We start from the raw sequence: 19,985 nt of genomic DNA, 5'->3' as shown, positions 1-19,985 counted from the left end.
CCGGTGTCAATTTAGAATAAAACGCCACTTGTGTGGATACATGTGCCCGCCAGAGAAATTTAAATTGCATCTCTCGGTAGTAAGAATTAAGAGAGACTCTCGCAATGCGACTAAAACAAGCTCCCAATTGGATGGCAGTAACATGAAATGCCCCCTCCCTGTTCCAACATTCTGCCAAGACCGAACACAGACTCTGGAAGATTACACTCTGCAGTTTATTGTAATAATAGGAGAGGGAGGGAACTTGTACCCTTTCTAATTGGAAGCAGTCGACTATTGTGTGAAACCCAGCTGGCAGCAGACTATCCTTCGGCAAAGATTTAACGTAATGGGAAAGTTGCAGATAAGAGAACACATGTGAATTCTGTATGCCATAAAGCTCAACCAGCTTTTGAAAAGTAAAGAGGTGTCCCGTGTCGTCGAAGATGTGACCCAACTGAGTAATCCCCCTAGCCGCCCACTGCTGAAAAACTATAGAAGTAGAGCCTGGAAAGAAATCAGGGTTCCCCTGCAGAGGTAGGAAGTACGTGCACCCATGAGGGACCCACAGTAGTTTCAGGAGTCATGTCCAAGCTCGACAGACAGGGTGCAGCAGACCCGCCAAAGGCTCCGGCAGGGTCAACCTGTCCCATGTGGTGTGCAGAGCAAAACACAAGTCACGCTTACCAAATATCGTGCGGTCAGCTGCAAGGTGGGTGTATATAAATATACAAAAACGGCCTGTTGCCAACAAAAACATTGTTGATACCCTTTGGCACCTATTGTTGTTCCTTTTTTGTTGGGGGGCCATCTGTAGCTAGGGATTTGCCCATTTGTGAGGACTACTATCCTGCTTGTCCTCGGAGAAAGCAATATTGTTTATCTGTAACAGCTGTTCTCAGAGGATAGCAGTCCTCATGAGACCTTACCGCCTCTCCATTGAGTTGGGTCTCTTCTTCATGATATTTTTTCTTAGAATTCTACGTTATAAGACTGAAGGGACCCCGCATGGACACGTAGTATGATGCACGCTCAGAGAGGCTTAGTCAAAGTTCTAGAAACTTTGACATGTTTTTTGTGCCAGGCTCCACAGGTGGTCACCCATATTTGAGGACTGACATCCTAATGTCCTCGAAGAACACCTGTTATATGTAAGCTACTGCTTTGCCTCTCCATTGTATTGTCATATATTTAGTGGTATTTTGGATTTGAATTAGTAAAAACATTTCATGTAAGTAGTGAAAAATATAAGCAACTCAGGGGCCTCTAAGTTCTCCACATTTCACACTAGAATTGTAGAAATGAAATGCTTGGTACAAAGGTGGTGGCCCCTACGCATCACCTACATAGGATTTTTTAAAATGTTGGGGAGGGCTCCACCTTAACAGGCATCATGATACATGTGGATACCAATAACATAGGAAAGTACAGGAGGGATGTTCTGGAAGCCAAATTTAAGATTTTAAATTTAGAACCTCCAGGTTTGCAGTATCAGAAATGTTCCCTGTTCCATACACAGGACCCTAGAGGCAGGCTGACCTCTGGAATGTGTGTATGGAGGCAGTGGTGTTGGGAAGAGGTTTTAGATTTGTTAGAAAGTGGGAACATTTTGAGATGGGGAATTCTGTTGCTATGGGATGGGCTCCACCTTAAGTAGGGTGGAATCAGGCTGCTGGCATTAGCCATTTGGAAAGGAGATAGAGCAGCTTTAAACTAGATTATGAGGGAGCGCAGATGTGGTCGGAGTGATGTATCTCCTAAAGATACTGTCAAAAAGGAAAGTTGAGTATTCATATAGAGAGGATGTGGCTGAAGCTGCTCAGATGGATTTAAACCTGAGCAAATACAAATGATTCTAAATTACTAGTATCAACTGCTTATAATCAGGGTGTCATTAGAAATCGAAAGCATACTTTTAATTATCTGTGTGCAAATACTAGAAGTCTAAAAAAGATTGGAGAGTTAGCATGTCTGACACTAAATGAAGATATTTAGCATCTCAGAGATCTGATAGAAAGAGGATAACCAATGGGATACTGAAATTACACAGTGTATCAAAGTGACAAGGCAGACAAAATTGGTAGATGGATGGCACCATATGTTAAGGATGGCATAGAGTAAAGCAAGATACAAGTTCTGGAGGAAACTGCACTCTGGTATCTTTATGGATAGAAATTCCATGTGTGACAGGGAAGATATAGCAATGGGAATATACTATCACCTGACTGACCAAAATAGAGAGAGACTAAGAAATGCTAACAGATTAAACAAATTAATAAATTGGCAACACAATAATGGAGTTTTCAGTTACCCCCAACCCCATTATTGATTGGGTAAATGTTTTGCAAGACACATAAGGAGGTACATTTCTAAATACCATTAATGACCGCTTCATTGGAAAACAGGACTTTGTGCAAAGGATAATTGTAGTGGAACTGCTTGGCAAAAGTGGTCATAATGCAATCAGATTTTACATATTCACTGAGCAAGGGATATCAAGTAAAATGACTGCAGTATCACTTAACTTTAAAAAGAAAGACTATGGTAAAATGAAGAGAGCAGTTATTTAAAAAAAAACAAAACCCAAACCTAAAAGCAGGTTCGAAGGCTAAAGGTTTGTATGAGGTATGGAGATTGTTTAAAAAATCATCTTGGAAGCAAAGATAAAATATATATACTACACATTTAAAAATGTTGAAGAAAGACTAAATGACTGCCAACATGGTAAACTAGTGAGGTGAAAGGTTATTAAATAAAAGCATATTTTAAAAAATGGAAGGCAGATTCAAATGAGAATAGGAAAGAACATAAAAATTAGCAAGGTAAGTTTAAAACAATAAGGCAGGCCAAGAAAGAATTTGAAAAGAAACTTGACATTGAGGCAAAAACTAATAATAAAAACATTTTCAAGTACATCAAAAGCATAAAACCATGGAGGAGTTGGAGAGACTAACCTCTTGTGAGAGAGGAGGCACGAAGGACTGCAAAGGGAACCCTGTTGAAATTCAGGGAGCCCTGGGAGCGCAGAGAACATCTCACCTCGAGCCGACCCCCGCTGACGTCATCCAGCGGCAACGGGACTCCCTACAAAACCGGAAGAGCTGCGGCGTTTTCTCGGAGGAGTTGGAGAGACTAACCTCTTGTGAGAGAGGAGGCACGAAGGACTGCAAAGGGAACCCTGTTGGAATTCAGGGAGCCCTGGGAGCGCAGAGAACATCTCACCTCGAGCCGACCCCCTCATCCAGCGGCAACGGGACTCCCTACAAAACCGGAAGAGCTGCGGCGTTTTCTCGGAGGAGTTGGAGAGACTAACCTCTTGTGAGAGAGGAGGCACGAAGGACTGCAAAGGGAACCTTGTTGGAATTCAGGGAGCCCTGGGAGCACAGAGAACATCTCACCTCGAGCCGACCCCCGCTGACTTCATCCAGCGGCGACGGGACTCCCTACAAAACCGGAAGAGCTGCGGCGCACAGCCGCCGACGCGCTGCCGAAGCCGCACGCCAAAGGGGCGCGCCCCTTCTGAAGTTTTATTTGTCTAACTTGATATCCCTTATGGGTAAGAAGAGAAAGACAAAGTTCGTCACTTCATCTCCAGGAGTCATAACAGCCAGAGGCCCGATGGACTCCCATGTGGTAAGGAGAATGGGACAGTTTGAGAGACATTCTATTCCAGAAATTTCTTTCTCATCAGGGTCACCAGAGAGTCCTGCCATATTACAGACATCCCTGAAGCCCAGTGAGACTTCAGACTCTGACCAACAAAGGTTGGTATTTGGGACTGGAGCCTCAGTGAATATGGGTAATAATAGATTAATGGAGAATGCTGGTATGCAGGATAGTCAGGAAGTCTTGATACCTCAGGAAGAGATACCTGGGGGAAATATTGATAACGAAGTATCAGAACCTCAAAATATTACTTTAAGTGATATTTGGAAAGTATTAATGGAAGTCAAGAAAACCTTAGATAATTCTACTAAGCAATTTAAAGATGATATAGTTGTGATTAATAACAAGATAGAACAGCAGGTAATTAGACTGAATATGAATGAAGAAAATATTGGGGTTATTAACACCCAGATAACATCTTTACAAGGAGCTAACAATGCGTTTGTTAAAGATAGTTTGATTATTCACCGACAGTTAGAATTGCTAGAGAATGAAAATAGAGCAAGAAACCTAAGGTTCCTGAATTTTCCAATGTCCAGACTGCTATCAGCATTTGAGTTATTGAAAAAATATCTGAATGAAATGTTGTCAATTACAAATATTGATGAAAGAAGTATTTCAAAGTTATATTATATTCCTAAATCCAAAATTCAACCTCAAGAGGGGGTAGAAGAATTAGACACTATGCAACGGGAATCACCAAATTTAACCTCATTCCTTGAGGCATCGATTGATGATATCCCATGCAGAGCCACACTGGTAGTATCTCTGTGTAGAGAACAGGATAAGAGTTTAATCTTGCAAAAATTCTTTAGAAATAAAGATTTTCTTTTTTGTGGACGTAAAGTCCAAATATTTCCTGATGTCACACGGAGTACCCAGTTACGGCGAAAACAATTTCTGCTATTAAAATCTAGGGCTCTAGCGTTGGGAGCATCTTTTTATTTGAAATTCCCGTGCAAGTGCCTAATTGTCTTTCAAAAAAATAAATTTATATTTCTAGATCCTACCCATCTTGAGGTATTTTTGACGGACAAAGAGCAGGGTTGAGTAACTGTAAAACAAAAGATAAAAGTCTCATTTGGTATATTTATATACATTTTTCCTATAATATAATTTGTTTATAAATTTCCTGAATTATAATATGTTGAGTTCTGGTTTTTTTCCTATGTTTTTCTGTACTGAAGTGAATTTCTTGATTTTTTGCAAATGTCATAAATTTGTTTTAAAATCTGAATAAAATTATAAATTAAAAAAAAAAGGCATAAAACCTATGAGGGAGTCAATTGCTTGATTACCCTGGGACAAAAAGGGGCACTCAGGGAGGACAAGACCATAGCAGAAAAACTAAATGAGATTTTTGCTTCCATTTTTATCGAGAATGTTTGGGAGATACCCACCCCAGCAATGATCTTTAAAGATGATGATTCAAAGAAATTAAGCAAATAATTGTGTAACTGAAACATGTAATAGAGCAACTTGACAAACTGAAGATTAACAAATCATCAAGCTCTAAAAGAATTTCTAAAAGAAATTACAGACCTGCTACTAGCAAATTGGCCACTATCCCGGAAAGCTGGAGGGTGGCCAATGTAATGCCAATTTTAAAAAGAACTCTAGGGTTGATGTGGGAAACTGTAGGCCACTAAGTCTGACATTGGTGCTATGCAAAATATCAAGGTATTCTTTATGATACAGTTTCTGGATATATGGATAGAAATGGTTTAATTGGGAAGAGCCAACACCGATTCAGTAAAGGGGGAAGTTTTGCTTCACGAATCTATTACTATTTCTTGATGATGTAACATATAGACAGGGGCAAGCCAGTTGATACAGTGCATATGGATTTTCAGATGCATTTAAGAAAGTCCCTTGTAAGAGGGAAATTAAAAAGTCACAAGTTTATTTATTTATTTATTTATTTATTTATTTATGGTTTTTATATACCGGAGTTCCTGTATACAATACATATCACTCCGGTTCACAGTTAACAGTGATAACTACTGCTGGGTGGCAGTTTACATGGAACAAATCTTGGAACAAAAAAGTTAGGAGGCAGTATCCTACTATTGGTTAAAAGACAGGAAAACACAGAGTTGGACTAAATGAGCTGTTTTGCAAATGCAGAGAGGTGAATAGTGGAGTGCCCCAGGGATTTGTACTGGGACTAGTGCTGTTTAATATTTACATATATGATATGGAAAAGGGAGTTATGAATGAGGTGGTTAGATTTCCAGATGATGCAAAATTATTCAAAGTTAAAATGCAAGCCAATACAGAAGAACTTCAGAAGGACTTTGCCAGACTAGAAAATGTGGATCTAAATAGCAGAAAAAAATTTAACGTGGGCAAGTGCAAAGTGATGTGCAAAAGGAAAGAATAATCTTAACTATAAGTACACAAGGCTGGGCTCTATATTGAGTCACCATGCAAGAAAAGGATCTTAGAATCATTGTGGAAAATGTGTTGAAAACCTAAGCGATGATCAAAATAGGAAACAATGTTAGGAATTATTTGAAAAGGAATGTAGAATAAAACAAAGAATAATCCCTCTTTATAAATCAGTAGTGCTGGTTGTTCCATCTCAAAAATGATACAGTAGAACTCAAAAAGGCCCAGAGATGGGCAACAAAAATGATAAAGGGAATGAAATGCCCCCTTTATGAAGAAAGGCTAAACAGGTTAGGGCTCTTCAGCTTGGAAAAGTGGTATGATTTAATATATATAGATATATCTGTCAGAGAACCCTAAAATAGGGTAAATAACATCACTAATGTGTTAAATTATTTGAAAGATGCTTAATGTTGTAAACTTTATTACACAATGGGAAAGAATATCAAAGCTATTCAAAAAAATAATTCTAAAAATAAAATTGGCACAACACACACATATATTTATCAATTGCCCTAGTCAGTCATTCCTTGTTCACACCGCTTCTAAACTCTCTGTAGTGTTATGAATTTATAACATGTATGGAAATCTACATAAAACATTGCCAAAATATATACAGAGTGCTTGTAATGAAACAATGACACACTTGCAATAGAGCTGGACTTCAAGAAAGATACTTTGTGAATTGCAAATGACTCACATGGAAGTTACCTTCATTAAAAAGGGAATATAGTTGAATCACAGTCCACAAGAAAGGATACTATGTAGTTTCACAGGACTGTTCCAATGATGTTTGCTGGACAATTCCAGCAAAGAGACTTGAAACGGTTTCCAACGCGCTAAGAAGACATTGGAAATTCACAGATGATTATGCTGCATTTAGCAAGCTGTTAACAGTTGAAGTCTTGAGACACTGAATTGGCAAATCGACATATAAAGAATCAACAATTAGAGACCGAGTTCTTGTCACGAAATACGATCCATGGTATCAACGCAAGAATAGCTATGAGCAATATTTTTCCCTGAAGAAGCCCGGACAGTGAATCAAAGGCCTTTGTAGGGACAGAGGGAATACAGGATATAGCAGAAGCAGAACAGAGACTACAGAAACATCATTGGAAGAACAGTCCTGATGTCATTTATGCACTATTTCTGTTTACATTTTATGATCCTTCTTTAGAAGAATTTCCAGTTTTTCAAATTTAACCCACATACACTGTCAGTGTAGCAGATATTGCTTTGCCATGTTGGTGTTTAAGGCTATGTAATTCTGAAACTGTTGTTTTTGAACCTTTTGACCTCTTGCCTTTGAACCAACAGGGGCCTATCAATGCACAGATGTTGGCACAAAGACAGAGGGAGATTCTGAATCAGCACCTGCGGCAGAGACAGTTGCAGCAGCAGAGAGCACTGATGATGCAAGGACAAGGATTGAATATGTCACCAAGCATGGTGGCCTCTGGTGGCATATCTGCAACAATGAGTAGCCCTCGGATTCCACAGGCAAATGCACAGCAGTTTCCATTTCCTCCAAACTACGGTACTGGACTTACATCCTCACCACCTCTCACCAATTCTTTCTCCCCAGTGTTTCCCAGTCTTGGGTCACAGCTCCTCTCTCACAGCTCCCAGATGACTAACCAGGGAATGATGGGGAATATGAGAGGACAATTTGAGCCTGTCATGAGTTCCCAAATTCAGCACAATATCTTCCAGTTTCCTCACTCAGATATATATATAAAAAAATATCAAGAACCGAGAAAAAGGAACACTAATGAAACCATTAAAAGAAATGTATGTATTTCTATAAAAAAAAAAATTTTTTAAACTGATGCTAACCAGACTACATGAAAACTGTTCTAATATTGTGAAAGCAGAAAAATCACAAAAAAATGTTTATACAATGAAATGTTTCAGAATATCAGATATATCACTTTAGGATCTGAGTTTAAACAGCATTTTAAAGAACACAAGACTACTAAACAAAGTAGGAGATCAAACGAAGTAAATCCAGTACTGTGAGTCTGTCAAATGTGGACGATGAACAAGAAACAATGGCGATCTGGTTTTAGAAGCAACACTAACACGGAACTTCAAAGTGACAAATCTTCAAAGAAAATCCTCTGACAAAGGTATTTTTGTTTCGCCCAGAGAGGCTTCATCAGGGGATAAGCTTTTGATCACATTATCCTCTATTAAAAAAAAAAAAAAAAACCAAACAGGAATCATATAAAAAAAAACAGAACATGTTGCAGAAAAGAGAGAAAATTATAAATGAACGTAAGAATAACATATCTCAATTAGTTACTTACAGCGTCAGTATAAGCAGTACATTCACTTCCTCTATTACAGGTATTTTTGCAATTTTAACATAGGCTTGCTTAAATATATATCTGGAGAATGATAGAAATAGAAACATAACTCAACAAAATTGTTTTGTAACAATGAAGGGAAAAGGAAAGTTACCAGAACGGAGCTTACCACAGCCTTCCTCCTGCTGTAGAAACTATGCAGGAACCCGAACTGAGGCTGGCTGGGCTCGGGCTCTTTGATCTTTAAATACCCATGGGGGGGGGGGAAAAACACCTGTCTTCCCGCTATCAAACTGAGTGGGAACTCAAACCAAGGCCAACTAGGCTTGGGCAAATGCTTTTTTAAATATCCTCAGCATCCAAATAACATGTTTACAATTAAAGAGAGGAGGATAATCTAGATATACACTCTCACACCGAGCTCTTGCAGAACATTGACATCTGTGGCTCATGGAGTAAAGGTTGATAAAAAGCTGTTTTTCATAAACCTTTATAAAAAAAAAAAAAAAAAAGCCTCTCAATCAATAACAGAATTCAATCCTTGAGGCATTAAGGTCTGCCATTCAAAAATAAAACGTTGCTCCCGACGGCGCAACCATAATGAAACATTTCCGCCACAGGTATTGTGTAGGCGATACATAACAAAGAATTTTAAATCTGCTTCAGAATGGGAACAGGCCAGCCAGTATTAAACTATAGGGGCATCAGTTTTCCAAGTACGAATACAACTTTTATGTGGTATTATCCGTGTCTTGACTGCTAATTTGGCCAATGTAGATTTTTTGACATGGATAACTTGATCAAAAGCTTATCCCCTGATGAAACAAAAAGACCTTTGTCAGAGTTTTCTTTGAAGATTTGTCACTTTGTCTAAAACCAGATCGCCATTGTTTCTTGTTCATCATCCACATTTGACAGACTCACAATATTGGATTTACTTTGTTTGATCTCCTACTTTTAGTAGTCTTGTGTTTTGTGTTCTTTAAAATGCTGTTTAAATTCAGATCCTAAACTGATGTATCTGATATTTTGAAAAGTTTTGATGTATAAACATTTTTTGTGATTTTTCTGCTTTCACAATATTGGAACAGTTTCATGTAGTCTGGTTAGCACCAGTTTAAAAAAAAAATGTTTTGATACAAATATATTTTTTTAATGGCTGTTATATAATACTGTTTCATTAGTGTTCCTTTTTTTCGATACTTGATATTTGTTTATTTTTTGAACAATTTATTGCTCATATTTTTTGCTGTTTTGTTCACTAATATATATATATATATATATTCTTGACAGGCTTTGAATTTTGATCAGGATAAAAATCAACTCGTTTATGGAGAATTTTCCATTTGTAAATACTGGAATTTTTCATTACATATAGACTGAATACCAAAGCAAATACGTATTTTAAAAGGAAAGTTATGCAAAATCCCTAAACGTGAAATACATTAGATTTTTCAGTGTCCAAATTAACAGGATCATTTATCATTTCGCGTTAGGGCATTAACGCAGGAAATAACTACACCTGTGCCTTACCAACCAAAAAGGATTTATCGCAAATAGTGGTTCGAAAGAGGGAGAGAGAGAGACTCTATAGGGAACAATATGTCACTCTACCATTTATACCACTGTAAGAGGGGGGCACTATTAACTCTGGGTGAGGGGTAGGTTTTGGGGACAGTTTTACATACCTAGTCAGAGGTACAAAAAACAAAGGTGCCATCAGTGAAGATTTTCTATCATTTGGGGTGATGAAAGGTGAGGAGTTGATTTGTACACTGTACTCTCTATCTAGCTTGATTGCAAATGACAGAAAATATTCACTGATGGCACCTTTGCTGTTTGTTCCTCTGTGTATGTAAAACTGCCCCCCAAAACCTACCCCTCACCCTGGGTTAATGTGCCCCCTCTTACAGTGGTATAAATAGTGTGACATATTGGTCCCTATAGAGGGACAGTGTCTCTCTTTCTCTTGATTAATCAGCTAGTGATGCGGAAGTGATAAATGTATCGCGCGATGTGGAAATTCCTGATGCAGTAGCAGGGAAATTAACCTAACCTTGCCCCCTTTTCTATCATAAGCGCTATTTCCGCTATATTTATAGCATTTTGATGAATCTAGGGCTAAGAGTATTCTCCTAGGACAAGCAGGATGGTAGTCCTCACAAATGGGTGACATCATCTGATGGAGCCTGGCACAGAAAACTTTTGTCAAAGTTTCTAGAAGTTTTGATCAACACACTAAGCATTCTACTATCCGCGTGTCCACGAGAGGACCCCTTCAGTCTCTTCTTTTCCATGGTGCAGTTGCCACATGGTTTGTGGAGCTCCACTTTTTCTTCGATTTTTTTTTTTTTTTTTTTTTTTTTTTTTTTTTGCTAAAAAGTGTTGATTTCCCATTTCTGGCGTCGGGTCCCTCTTCGGTCGGTGCCTTCTCGGCGTGGTAGGTAAAATTGCCGGGTTTTTTTTTTTTTTGCTTCTTTGCGGTCAATTCCCGACATCTCGCCTTTCGGTGACTTCCAGTCACCAACTGCTTGGTGGCCAATTTTTATGGCAACTGGTTTTAGCTGGTGGCCCCAGTGGCCGCAGACCATGTCCATCATGGATCCGCATGAGGTTTATATCCTGTGCCTGGGGGCCTTGCACGACATCTGGGGCTGTCGCTTGTGTGATCAGTTAACCCCCAAGGGCTGTCGTGCACATCTTGATAAGATGGAGAAAGTTTTTGTTCTTCCAATCTGCTCCATCCACTCCTGTATCGGAGTCATCGACACCTAGAGGTCGCAGAGAGCCCCTTGATACACTCCCCCTCGCTACTTCTCTCTCCACTTCCTCAAATGATCGCGGGGATGGTGACCAATCCTCTATGATCTCACCGATGTCCCTAACATCGGGATCCTCCCGCAAGCATAGACACCAATCGCTGTCTGCGCATGGCTCCGGTGCCAGTGAGGTACTAGCGGCGGCCATACCGCCACCGAAATGATCCCAGCCATCAGAGTCCCCATCCTCTGATGTGCCAGGCGTTCCCCATGGATATCTGTGTCGGGCACTGTGCCACCTTGGAGACCCGAGGAAGAGCCGATGATGCCTTGTCCCCCTCCTTCAGTCCTGGTTTCACTGGACTTACAGGAGGAGTTGGACTGCAGGGTTCATTCCGCAGTGCTCAGAGCGTCGAACCGGCCCTGCCACCGGCCCCCATACTGGTGCCGAGCCTCCGCCATCGGGCACCGGTATCTTAGCACCCTTGCTTGAGCGTCTAGACGTCCTTTTAGGCACCTTACAGACGCAACCATTGCCCGAGGGCCTTCAATCCCCCAATGGCCACCGATGCTCCCCACCAGTGCGATCACAGTCCTCGGGTCCTCCGAGGAGGAAATGCAACCAGTGCCGCGTTCCCAAGACTTTGGTTCCCCGAGCCTCTACGGGTCCTTCCGGTCTCCCGCGGCCTCCGGTCCCCTTGATGCCAGGGGAACCGTCGATTCCTGCAGTGCCCTCAAGGCCTTCAATGCCATCAGAGCCCAGGGCTGATATCCCCCACAGACCTTGCCCACATCGCGCTGGCCCTAGTGAGGAGGGAGGGCCTTACGGACCCATGGGGAGGGATGATTCCACAGAATCTTCTTTCATTTACTCAGACGACCCCCTCTGAGCCTTCCCTGCCGGAAGAAAGGCATCTGTCTCCCCCCAAAGATCTGCAAGATTTGTCAGAGCCATGGCCAAGGTTATCCCCTTCCAACTCCTCATGGAGGAGGATGCGCGACATAAGATGCTGGAAGTACTCCAGTTTGTCAACACTCCTAAGGAGATCGTGGTGGTTCCCATCCACAACATCTTTAAGGACCTCCTCCTTCGGCTGTGGGAGCACCCGATCTCTCTCTCTCTCCTGTAAATAGGAAGGCAAATGCCAACTATTTGGTGCAGCAAGCTGTGGGGTTCGAAAAGCAGCACCTCCCCCACCAGTTGGTGGTTGTAGAGCCCCATCCTCAAGAAAGCCAGGTGCTCCCATACTCGCGCCTCGGCCCCTCCAGGGCAAGAACATAGGGAGCTCGATGCCTTCAGCTGCAAGGTCTTCCAGGGCACCATGCTTATCGCCCAGATTGCCGCCTACCAGTTTTACATGATTCTGTACAACCGGAACCTATGGAAGCGAGTCCAAGATCTTGCGGAGACCTTGCAGCAGCAGGAAGCACTCTCCGCTATTGTCCTGCAGGGCTTCGAGGCTGGCAAGCACAAGGTGCGCTCCACATATGATGTCTTTGAAACTGCAGCCTGTGTAGCTGCCGTGTGTATCGGCGCCCATAGGATGGCCTGGCTCAGAGCTTCTGATCTCCACCCAGAGGTGCAAGAGAAACTGGCCAACCTCCCCTACGCAGGTGACAACCTGTTTGGGGATAAGGTCCGGGATGTGGTAGCACAATTGAAGGACTACCATGACACCCTTCAACAGTTTTCTGCTAGTGCTTCCGACGCCCCCTCCTCGGCCAGGAGATCTTCCACACCAGGATCCCAGAAGTCCTTCTACAGGCAGATGAAGTATTATCCTCCGGTCTCCTGGGCTCCCACGCCACGTGCTAGCTCCAGGGGCCACCCCCACTAGCAGCAAGCACCCAGGCCCCAGCCGGCCCCCCAGCAAGCCCCAGCTAGGGGTTTTTGACTGGCGGCAAGGGAGCACGAGCACAAGTCGGTTGAGCACACCCCTGACGCCGGATCCCCCAGTGGAAGGCAGGCTCATTGGATTCGCCCATCGGTGGGAGGATGTCACTGATGGATTCTTACCATAATCTGTCAGGGGTATCGTCTCAAGTTCAGACAGCTTCCAGGGACCTCTCTTACACGTCCATCATGCACCTGTAGTGAGAACTCTCCGCCCTTCTCACTACAGGTGCGGTAGGGCCAGTCCCTAGCCCCCAGCAGGGCCGAGGGTTCTATTCGAGATATTTCCTAATTCCGAAAAAGAACGGCAGCTTATGCCCCATCCTCGACCTCAGGGCATTGAACAAGTTTTTCTCAAGAGAAAAGTTCAAGATGATCTCTCTGGGTAATTGATTCCCCTCCTCAAAAGAGGAGACTGGCTCTGCTCCCTCGATCTGAAGAAGCTTATGCTCACATAGCCAATTTCCCTGGCCACAGAAAATACCTCTGCTTTGTGGTGGGGAAGGCTCACTATCACTACACGATATTGCCTCAGCCCCTCATGTCTTCACCAAACGCCTAGTGGTGTGGCTGCATATCTCAGGCATCGATCAGCGCATGTCTTCCCGTACCTAGACGACTGGTTAATCAAGCGCAATACTCACGCAGGGACGCTAAGTTCTCTAGCCCTGACAGTGCTGGTTCTACAAGCCTTGGGATTTGTGATCAACTATCCAAAGTCTCAGCTCTGCCTGTCTCCTCAGCTGGATTTCATAGGCACCAGACTGGACATGGTGCAGGCGAAGGCATTTTTGCCACACAATCGTGCTCTTGCCCTCGCCTTGCTGGTGGCCACCGTCCGCAGCAACCAGCAGGTGACTGCTCATCTTCTGCTACGTTTGCTGGGCCACATGGCGGCTTCCGTCCATGTTATCCCCCTCTCATCCATTTGTGTATGTGGAGGGCTCAGTGGACCTTATGGTCACAGTGGCAACAGGCCTCTCATGACCTTGAGACTTGCATTGCAGCCACGGAACCTCTGCGGGCATCTCTGTCCTGGTGGGAACACCTATCCAATTTGGAGCGGGGGATTCTCTTCCAATCTGCTCCTCCTCAAGTGATCCTTACTAGCGATGCCTCTCCTCAGAGTTGGGGAGCCCATGTGGATGCTCTCCACATGCAGGGTCTCTGGACCGCTCACAAAGCCCCCTGTCAAATAAACTTTCTGGAGCTTCGGGCATTCAGAAACTGGTTGTCTCACAAAACATTCCTGATCCAGACAGACAACCAGGTGGCAATGTGGTATATCAACAAACAGGGAGGCACGGGCTCGTTCCTCTTCTGTCGTGAGGCAGTGCAAATATGGACCTAGGTCGTGTTGCAGGGGATGTCGTTGCGCGCGATGTAACTGCCTGGGCTCTGAATGTGCTGGCAGACCAGCTGAGCCACTCCTTCCAGCCACACGAATGATCCGTCAACCCAGAAATAGCGACTGAACTGTTTCGTCAGTGGGGGACACCAGATGTGGACCTCTTCGCCTCCCCACACAATCACAAGGTGAGCAGTTTCTGCCCCCTGTCCATCAGGGTGCGGCATTTCGCCTGTGACGCCTTCTCCCTCCACTGGGGAAGAGGTCTGCTGTATGTGTATCCTCCTCTCCTGCTCCTCCTGAAGACCCTGCTGAAGCTTCAACAGAACAGAGGGACCATGATCCTCGTGGCACCTTTTTGGTCCCGACAGGCCTGGTTCCCTCTACTGTGGGACCTGTTGATCAGGCCCCCAATCTGGCTGGGGACCGCGCCTGATCTGATCAAGCAGAACCATGGCACTTTGTGCCATCTGAACCTCCTGGCACTGGACATGATGGCTTGGATGTTGAGCGCCTAATCCTTCAACCCTTGGCCCTCTCGGACAGTGTCTCCTAGGTGCTAGTGGCTTCTAGGAAACCTTCTACCAGAAAGTCCTATAGCTTGAAATGGAGAAGATTTAGATCACACAGCCAGTCAGTCTTGTAAATAGCGCTGACGAGAGCCTCGCTAGCGCCCATTAACATTGATGGTGTGCGAATCCTGGTGGGGCCTCCAGTGCTGGGATCATCGGCTGAAGGGACAGCTCTGAGCTTCGCTATGCTCCATAGTGGACATACCCAGGAGCCTTGAGGGCACTGGACCAGTGCATATGGATGCACCAGTTCACCAGGGTGTGAGTAGATGGCTACCCCTATGCTCGATCTGTAAGAGGCCAAAACACCTTGCCACCCGAGGACCAAAGGTTCACACGAGGGCTTCAGAGAGCCCTAGTGGTCGATGGCCTCAGGGGTAACAAGGATGCTCAGTGGAGAAACCTGGTGCTTGGTCAGTGGAGCTCAACATAGTCGAGGCAGCAATGAGAGGCATCCGTGGCCTGAAAGTGGCACCACCGTAGAGACATCTCGATGATCTCGAGGGCAGCAATGGCATTGGAGCAGCACCACATTGTGATGGCATTGAGGTAATGCTGGCACTCAGGCTGTGTACCTCAACAACCTAGTGGGGGGCCACAGCATCAAGTGCTGCTACAGCATCGATGCCATGCACCTCGACAACATCGAGGGCCTGCCACCACTTCGACCTTGACAGCCCCAAAGATGGCCATGCATGCAACTTGATTGATCAAGGGCATCGATGGCATTGAGGACCCCCACGGGCATCAATGGTACCGTGATAACCACAGCATTGAGTTCAGTGAGGGCACCTTGGCATCGAGAGCACCAAAGGCTCTGTGACATCTAGTGCATCGAGGGCATGAGTGTGCCATACCAGGGGATTGCAGCACTGAGTGCACCACGTCACCAATGGCAGTGCAGCCTCAAGGCAACCAAGTCGTCAACTTGTGCTGTACTCCGCCCCCTCGATGCCCAGGCCGGTGCAGCGAGACTCCAGTTCCACCAATGCTGATGGCATACAAGGCCACTATGGCATCGTGGGTGGTCACGCATCTCGATGGCAACAAGGGTGACCATGGAACCCAAAGATGAGCCTGGTCGCCGATGTGATCCCAACATCTATGCGTTGGACTAACGGTGCGCTGGTCATAGCTGTTCATGGGCAACCGTTCATAGGCATGGCACCGAAGTGCGGCAGTAAGCTGCTAGCCCAGGCTCCGCGCTCACCCTCTCTCCCAGGGAGATTGCATTGCCAAGGCTGGTGAGCAGGAGGGGAGGCAACGTGAACTAGGGCTCCCGCTTATGGAGACTAGCTCCTTGAGATGTGGGGAGGATGAGCTCTCCCCCCACTAGAAAGGCATGGTTCTCGATCCTTCAACCGTCTGAATCCATCGATGCCAATCGATTGGTGAACCACCATGGAACCCCAGCCCAGGCAGAATTCAGGCAAGTCCCCAGGCTCAGGGGCCTACACGAATCCCCAACAGACTGCATAAGTCAGTCCTGTTAGCACCATGGAAAAAGAGAAAAAACAGACAGAGCAAGAAGAGGACACAGATACAAAAACTGCAGGAGCAGGTTTTATTTCTTTTTTTTTTAAAGCAACAGACTGCCAGGTTGCACGGGAGAAAACCCACCATGCGGCCAGCAGACAGTTGGAAAGAAGTGGAAAAATAGAAGAATAAAACTACTTTTAAAAGAAAAGGGAAGAAAACAGCTGCAGCTCTAGAAAATCACTTACAAAAACTGTGAGAAAAGAGCAAAGCTGAATACTGTGAGTACACGGGTTCCTCGATCACACGGCTCCACACAAAAAAAAGAGACTGAGGGATTCTGCCTAGGGGGCAGGGTGATGACTACAGCTGCACATGCTCAGTTGTGTATGCTGAAAGCTTTAGATTCTTTGAGATCAAAGTTCCATGTCTGGCTCCATCCAATGATGTCGCCCATGTGTGAGGACTAACATCCTGCTGTCCTAGGAGAACACTTGTTACAGGTAAGCAGTCTGCTTTGTCTGGCTAAAAGGTTATCTGGATAAGTGAGAGGCAGGACAGAGATTCTTTTCCAGCTAACTTAAGCCATTTAAGTGCTGAAATTTTGCATTATCCGGCTAAGTTAGCTGGATAAGTTAGACCTGCTATTCAGTTGGTCTAATGTTAGCCGGATAAACTTATCCAGTAACTATTAGATAGCCAAGTATATTCAGCGACATGACCACACCGCTGAATATCTTAACCAAGTTTATTCGTCTAATTTGCTCAGTTAGATCGCAGCTGAATTTGGATCCCTGTGTATTTTAATCATGTTCTGATACCTCGTGTGACAAATCCAAAACTGAAAGAGCAGAAGAATAGGGACAAGAAGGTGGCCATCTCAATCCAACAACTGCAGTCTCCCATAAATCACTGCAGTGCTGTCATGCTGAAGTTATGCTGGCATATTTAAATGTTGGCACCAGAGGTAATGTGTATTTGAGGGTACCACCTGATTTGGTGTGCTAATTAGTATGGTAAAGGATGACTACCTGTGTATGGACTAGAGAAATAATTACAAATGTAAAAGATACTGTGATATTGTAGGAAATCCCTTCTTTTCTGCGTGTGACAGAAGTTGACTGCTTCTGCCTGTCCTGAAACAATATAATAAAAATTCTTTGTGCACTAAGACAGGGGTGAGCAAACTATGAGCCACAGCTCCCTTTCTATTCATGCTATTGTTTGGAGACCCGCAAGATGGGTTCCCGTACATGAAGGGTTTTCACCAGCCAGCTACACTACCAACCAGTGGCTCAAAGCCCCCCTGTTTTGTTTCTCTTCAAGTTGCTGAAAGGAACAAGCTCACACATACACAGGCATGGAGAGGCAGACACCCCATACTGAGGCAGACCCAGAGAAAAACAGATACTTCATACACATACCCATACAGACACAGACATGCCACACCCAGACCTACAAAAAGTGAAATAGATACCCAGAAAGATGCAGAGTCCACACACACACGCATACAGTTACCTCATACCCAGAAAGAGACAAATACACTGACACACCAGAAAGGGACAGAGACAAGACATACCACATCTAGACAGAAAAATATAGAAAGACATACCACCCTCAGATAGACATCACAGATAGACACAGGCAGACACACCACACTGAAACACAGAGAGACAAAGGCAGGCAGACAACATTAAAATACAGAGACAAAGACTACACACACAGAATAAAGTATACCAGACAAAAATAGAAATACACACTGCATACCACACCAGACACACAGGCCATACACCACAATGGTAAAGGCTGGAAAGTTTTCAAAGAACTTAAGTGCCAACCAAAATTTTTAGGATTTAAGAAAAATTTCATCCAACCCTACTCTCAAACTTTGGGTTGTTTTTTTTGGGGGTATTTTTGGTTTGGTTTTTTTTTACTGTTCTTATTAATTTTTCTTATTTTTGTATTTTTCTTAGTTTGCTCGTCCTTTTTATTTTCTCATGTTCTGATTTGCTTATTACCTTTTATACACTTTTTGCCTTTATTCTCCATTACCCAACTCATTCCTCTCTACCCTCCAATTCCTTATCCTCTTTCTCCATTTTGGTCATTCCCCTCCCCCTACCACACCACTTCTTTTCGTCCAGGAGCGCAAGAACTGTGATCTCTGTCCATGGGTAGGGATGCAGCAGTAGCAGGAACTGCTCGCAAGCTGAGGCCTGAGGAAGGCAGGGTTCCTGGGTTGTGGAACACTGGAGTAGCTCCTCCCATGTCCACTTCTGCCTCAGAGTAAGAGGCTCCCCACCTGGGCCCACCACAGCAGAAGCAGATCCTCTTTCTGGCTCACTGAAAGACACATTGCTAAGCCGTGGCATGCTTACATAGAAACATGACAGCAGAAAAAGACCATATGACTCATCCAGTCTGTCTATCCATCCATTTAATTTAGCATTATAACTCTCATCACTTGCTTAGAGATCCCCCTGTCTTTATCCTATGCTTTCTTGAATTCAGATACTGTTTTTTTCCATCGATAAGCAGGCTGAATTAGCAATGCTATTTGGGTGATGTCATTGATGGCGCTCTCATGGAAATTCCTTTCTCCAAAATAGTTTTGTTTTGCTGCACCTGTGTGGCACTTCCCACGTGTAGCAGGTCATCTGTCTCCTCAATTCGTTTTTCTCCGCGCTCAGACACGGATGTGTGTTTTCTTTCTCCACCGTGTTCCCTCATATTTCATCTTCTTTCTCAATTTTCATGCTAGCGATTCCCAAAATGGCACTTTTCAGTGCTCCAAGATGTCATCAAAAAAGCCCAGTTTTAAGTATTGTCAGTGCAGGCATATCATGTCTGTTACTGACTATCACAACTACTACTAACTCTACCTCAGCTTGGACCACGACCAGACATTGTGCAGAGACTGCGGCTGCATGTCTCCGAGGGCACAGAGGCAGAGAGCAGGGAAAGGGCCTCTTCAGCCTCAGGAAGTTATGCTCCCTCACTGAGGTGCTCCATACGGTCATCCCTGGGACCTAAGACCGTTCCCCATAATATGACCAGGACGTCTTCATCAGTGGAGCCACGACCTAAGACGAAGCATCCAGCTCCGACAGGGCTTGAGGTCGCTTTTGCACCAAAGAAGCCCAAAACCTGGACCCGCACCTCCAGGATGCGTCCACGCAGACATCCAAAAAAGCGTTGGACAAAAACCACGGCACTAGTTCCTCGATGCATGACACATCGGCGCAGTCCTTGAAACAGAAGCTGACGCGGGAAGTATCGTTGCAAATTACGCTTCGCCCTACAATGCACGGAGCATTGACGCAGACGTGACACATGGGACCTCCTCAATGCACCGAATAGACTCATTGATGCATACGTCGTCAAGAGGGGAAGGTACACCTGGTCCCACTGTCGCAACTAAGAAAAGCGACTCTCAAAGGACCAGAGCCCACATAAACATAAGAAAAACATGTGTCTCATTCTGCGCGCAATGTAGACCCCATCCCGGATATATTGTTGCAACCCCCTTGGGTTTCTCCTCCTAAGCCTATCTCCATCAGCTCCAGGTCAACCTCCTCTTAGGAAACC

The 19,985-nt window shown here is 44.4% G+C and overlaps 1 protein-coding gene across 1 annotated transcript in view; it reads left to right on the top strand.

The window, feature by feature from the left end:
- The window catches only part of NCOA2 (nuclear receptor coactivator 2), a 649,459-nt gene that overhangs the window by 570,189 nt on the left and 59,285 nt on the right, over positions 1-19,985 (top strand). Inside the window, 1 exon segment of the mRNA XM_029591446.1 lies at positions 7,357-7,576. Within this exon segment, the coding sequence (XP_029447306.1) occupies positions 7,357-7,576 (220 nt within the window).

The sequence above is a fragment of the Rhinatrema bivittatum genome, chromosome 2, assembly GCF_901001135.1.
Source record: "Rhinatrema bivittatum chromosome 2, aRhiBiv1.1, whole genome shotgun sequence".
In the NCBI taxonomy this organism is placed as follows: Eukaryota; Metazoa; Chordata; class Amphibia; order Gymnophiona; family Rhinatrematidae; genus Rhinatrema; species Rhinatrema bivittatum.
The sequence above is the reverse complement of the archived record's forward strand: the minus strand, read 5'-3'. Positions and strand labels throughout refer to the sequence as shown.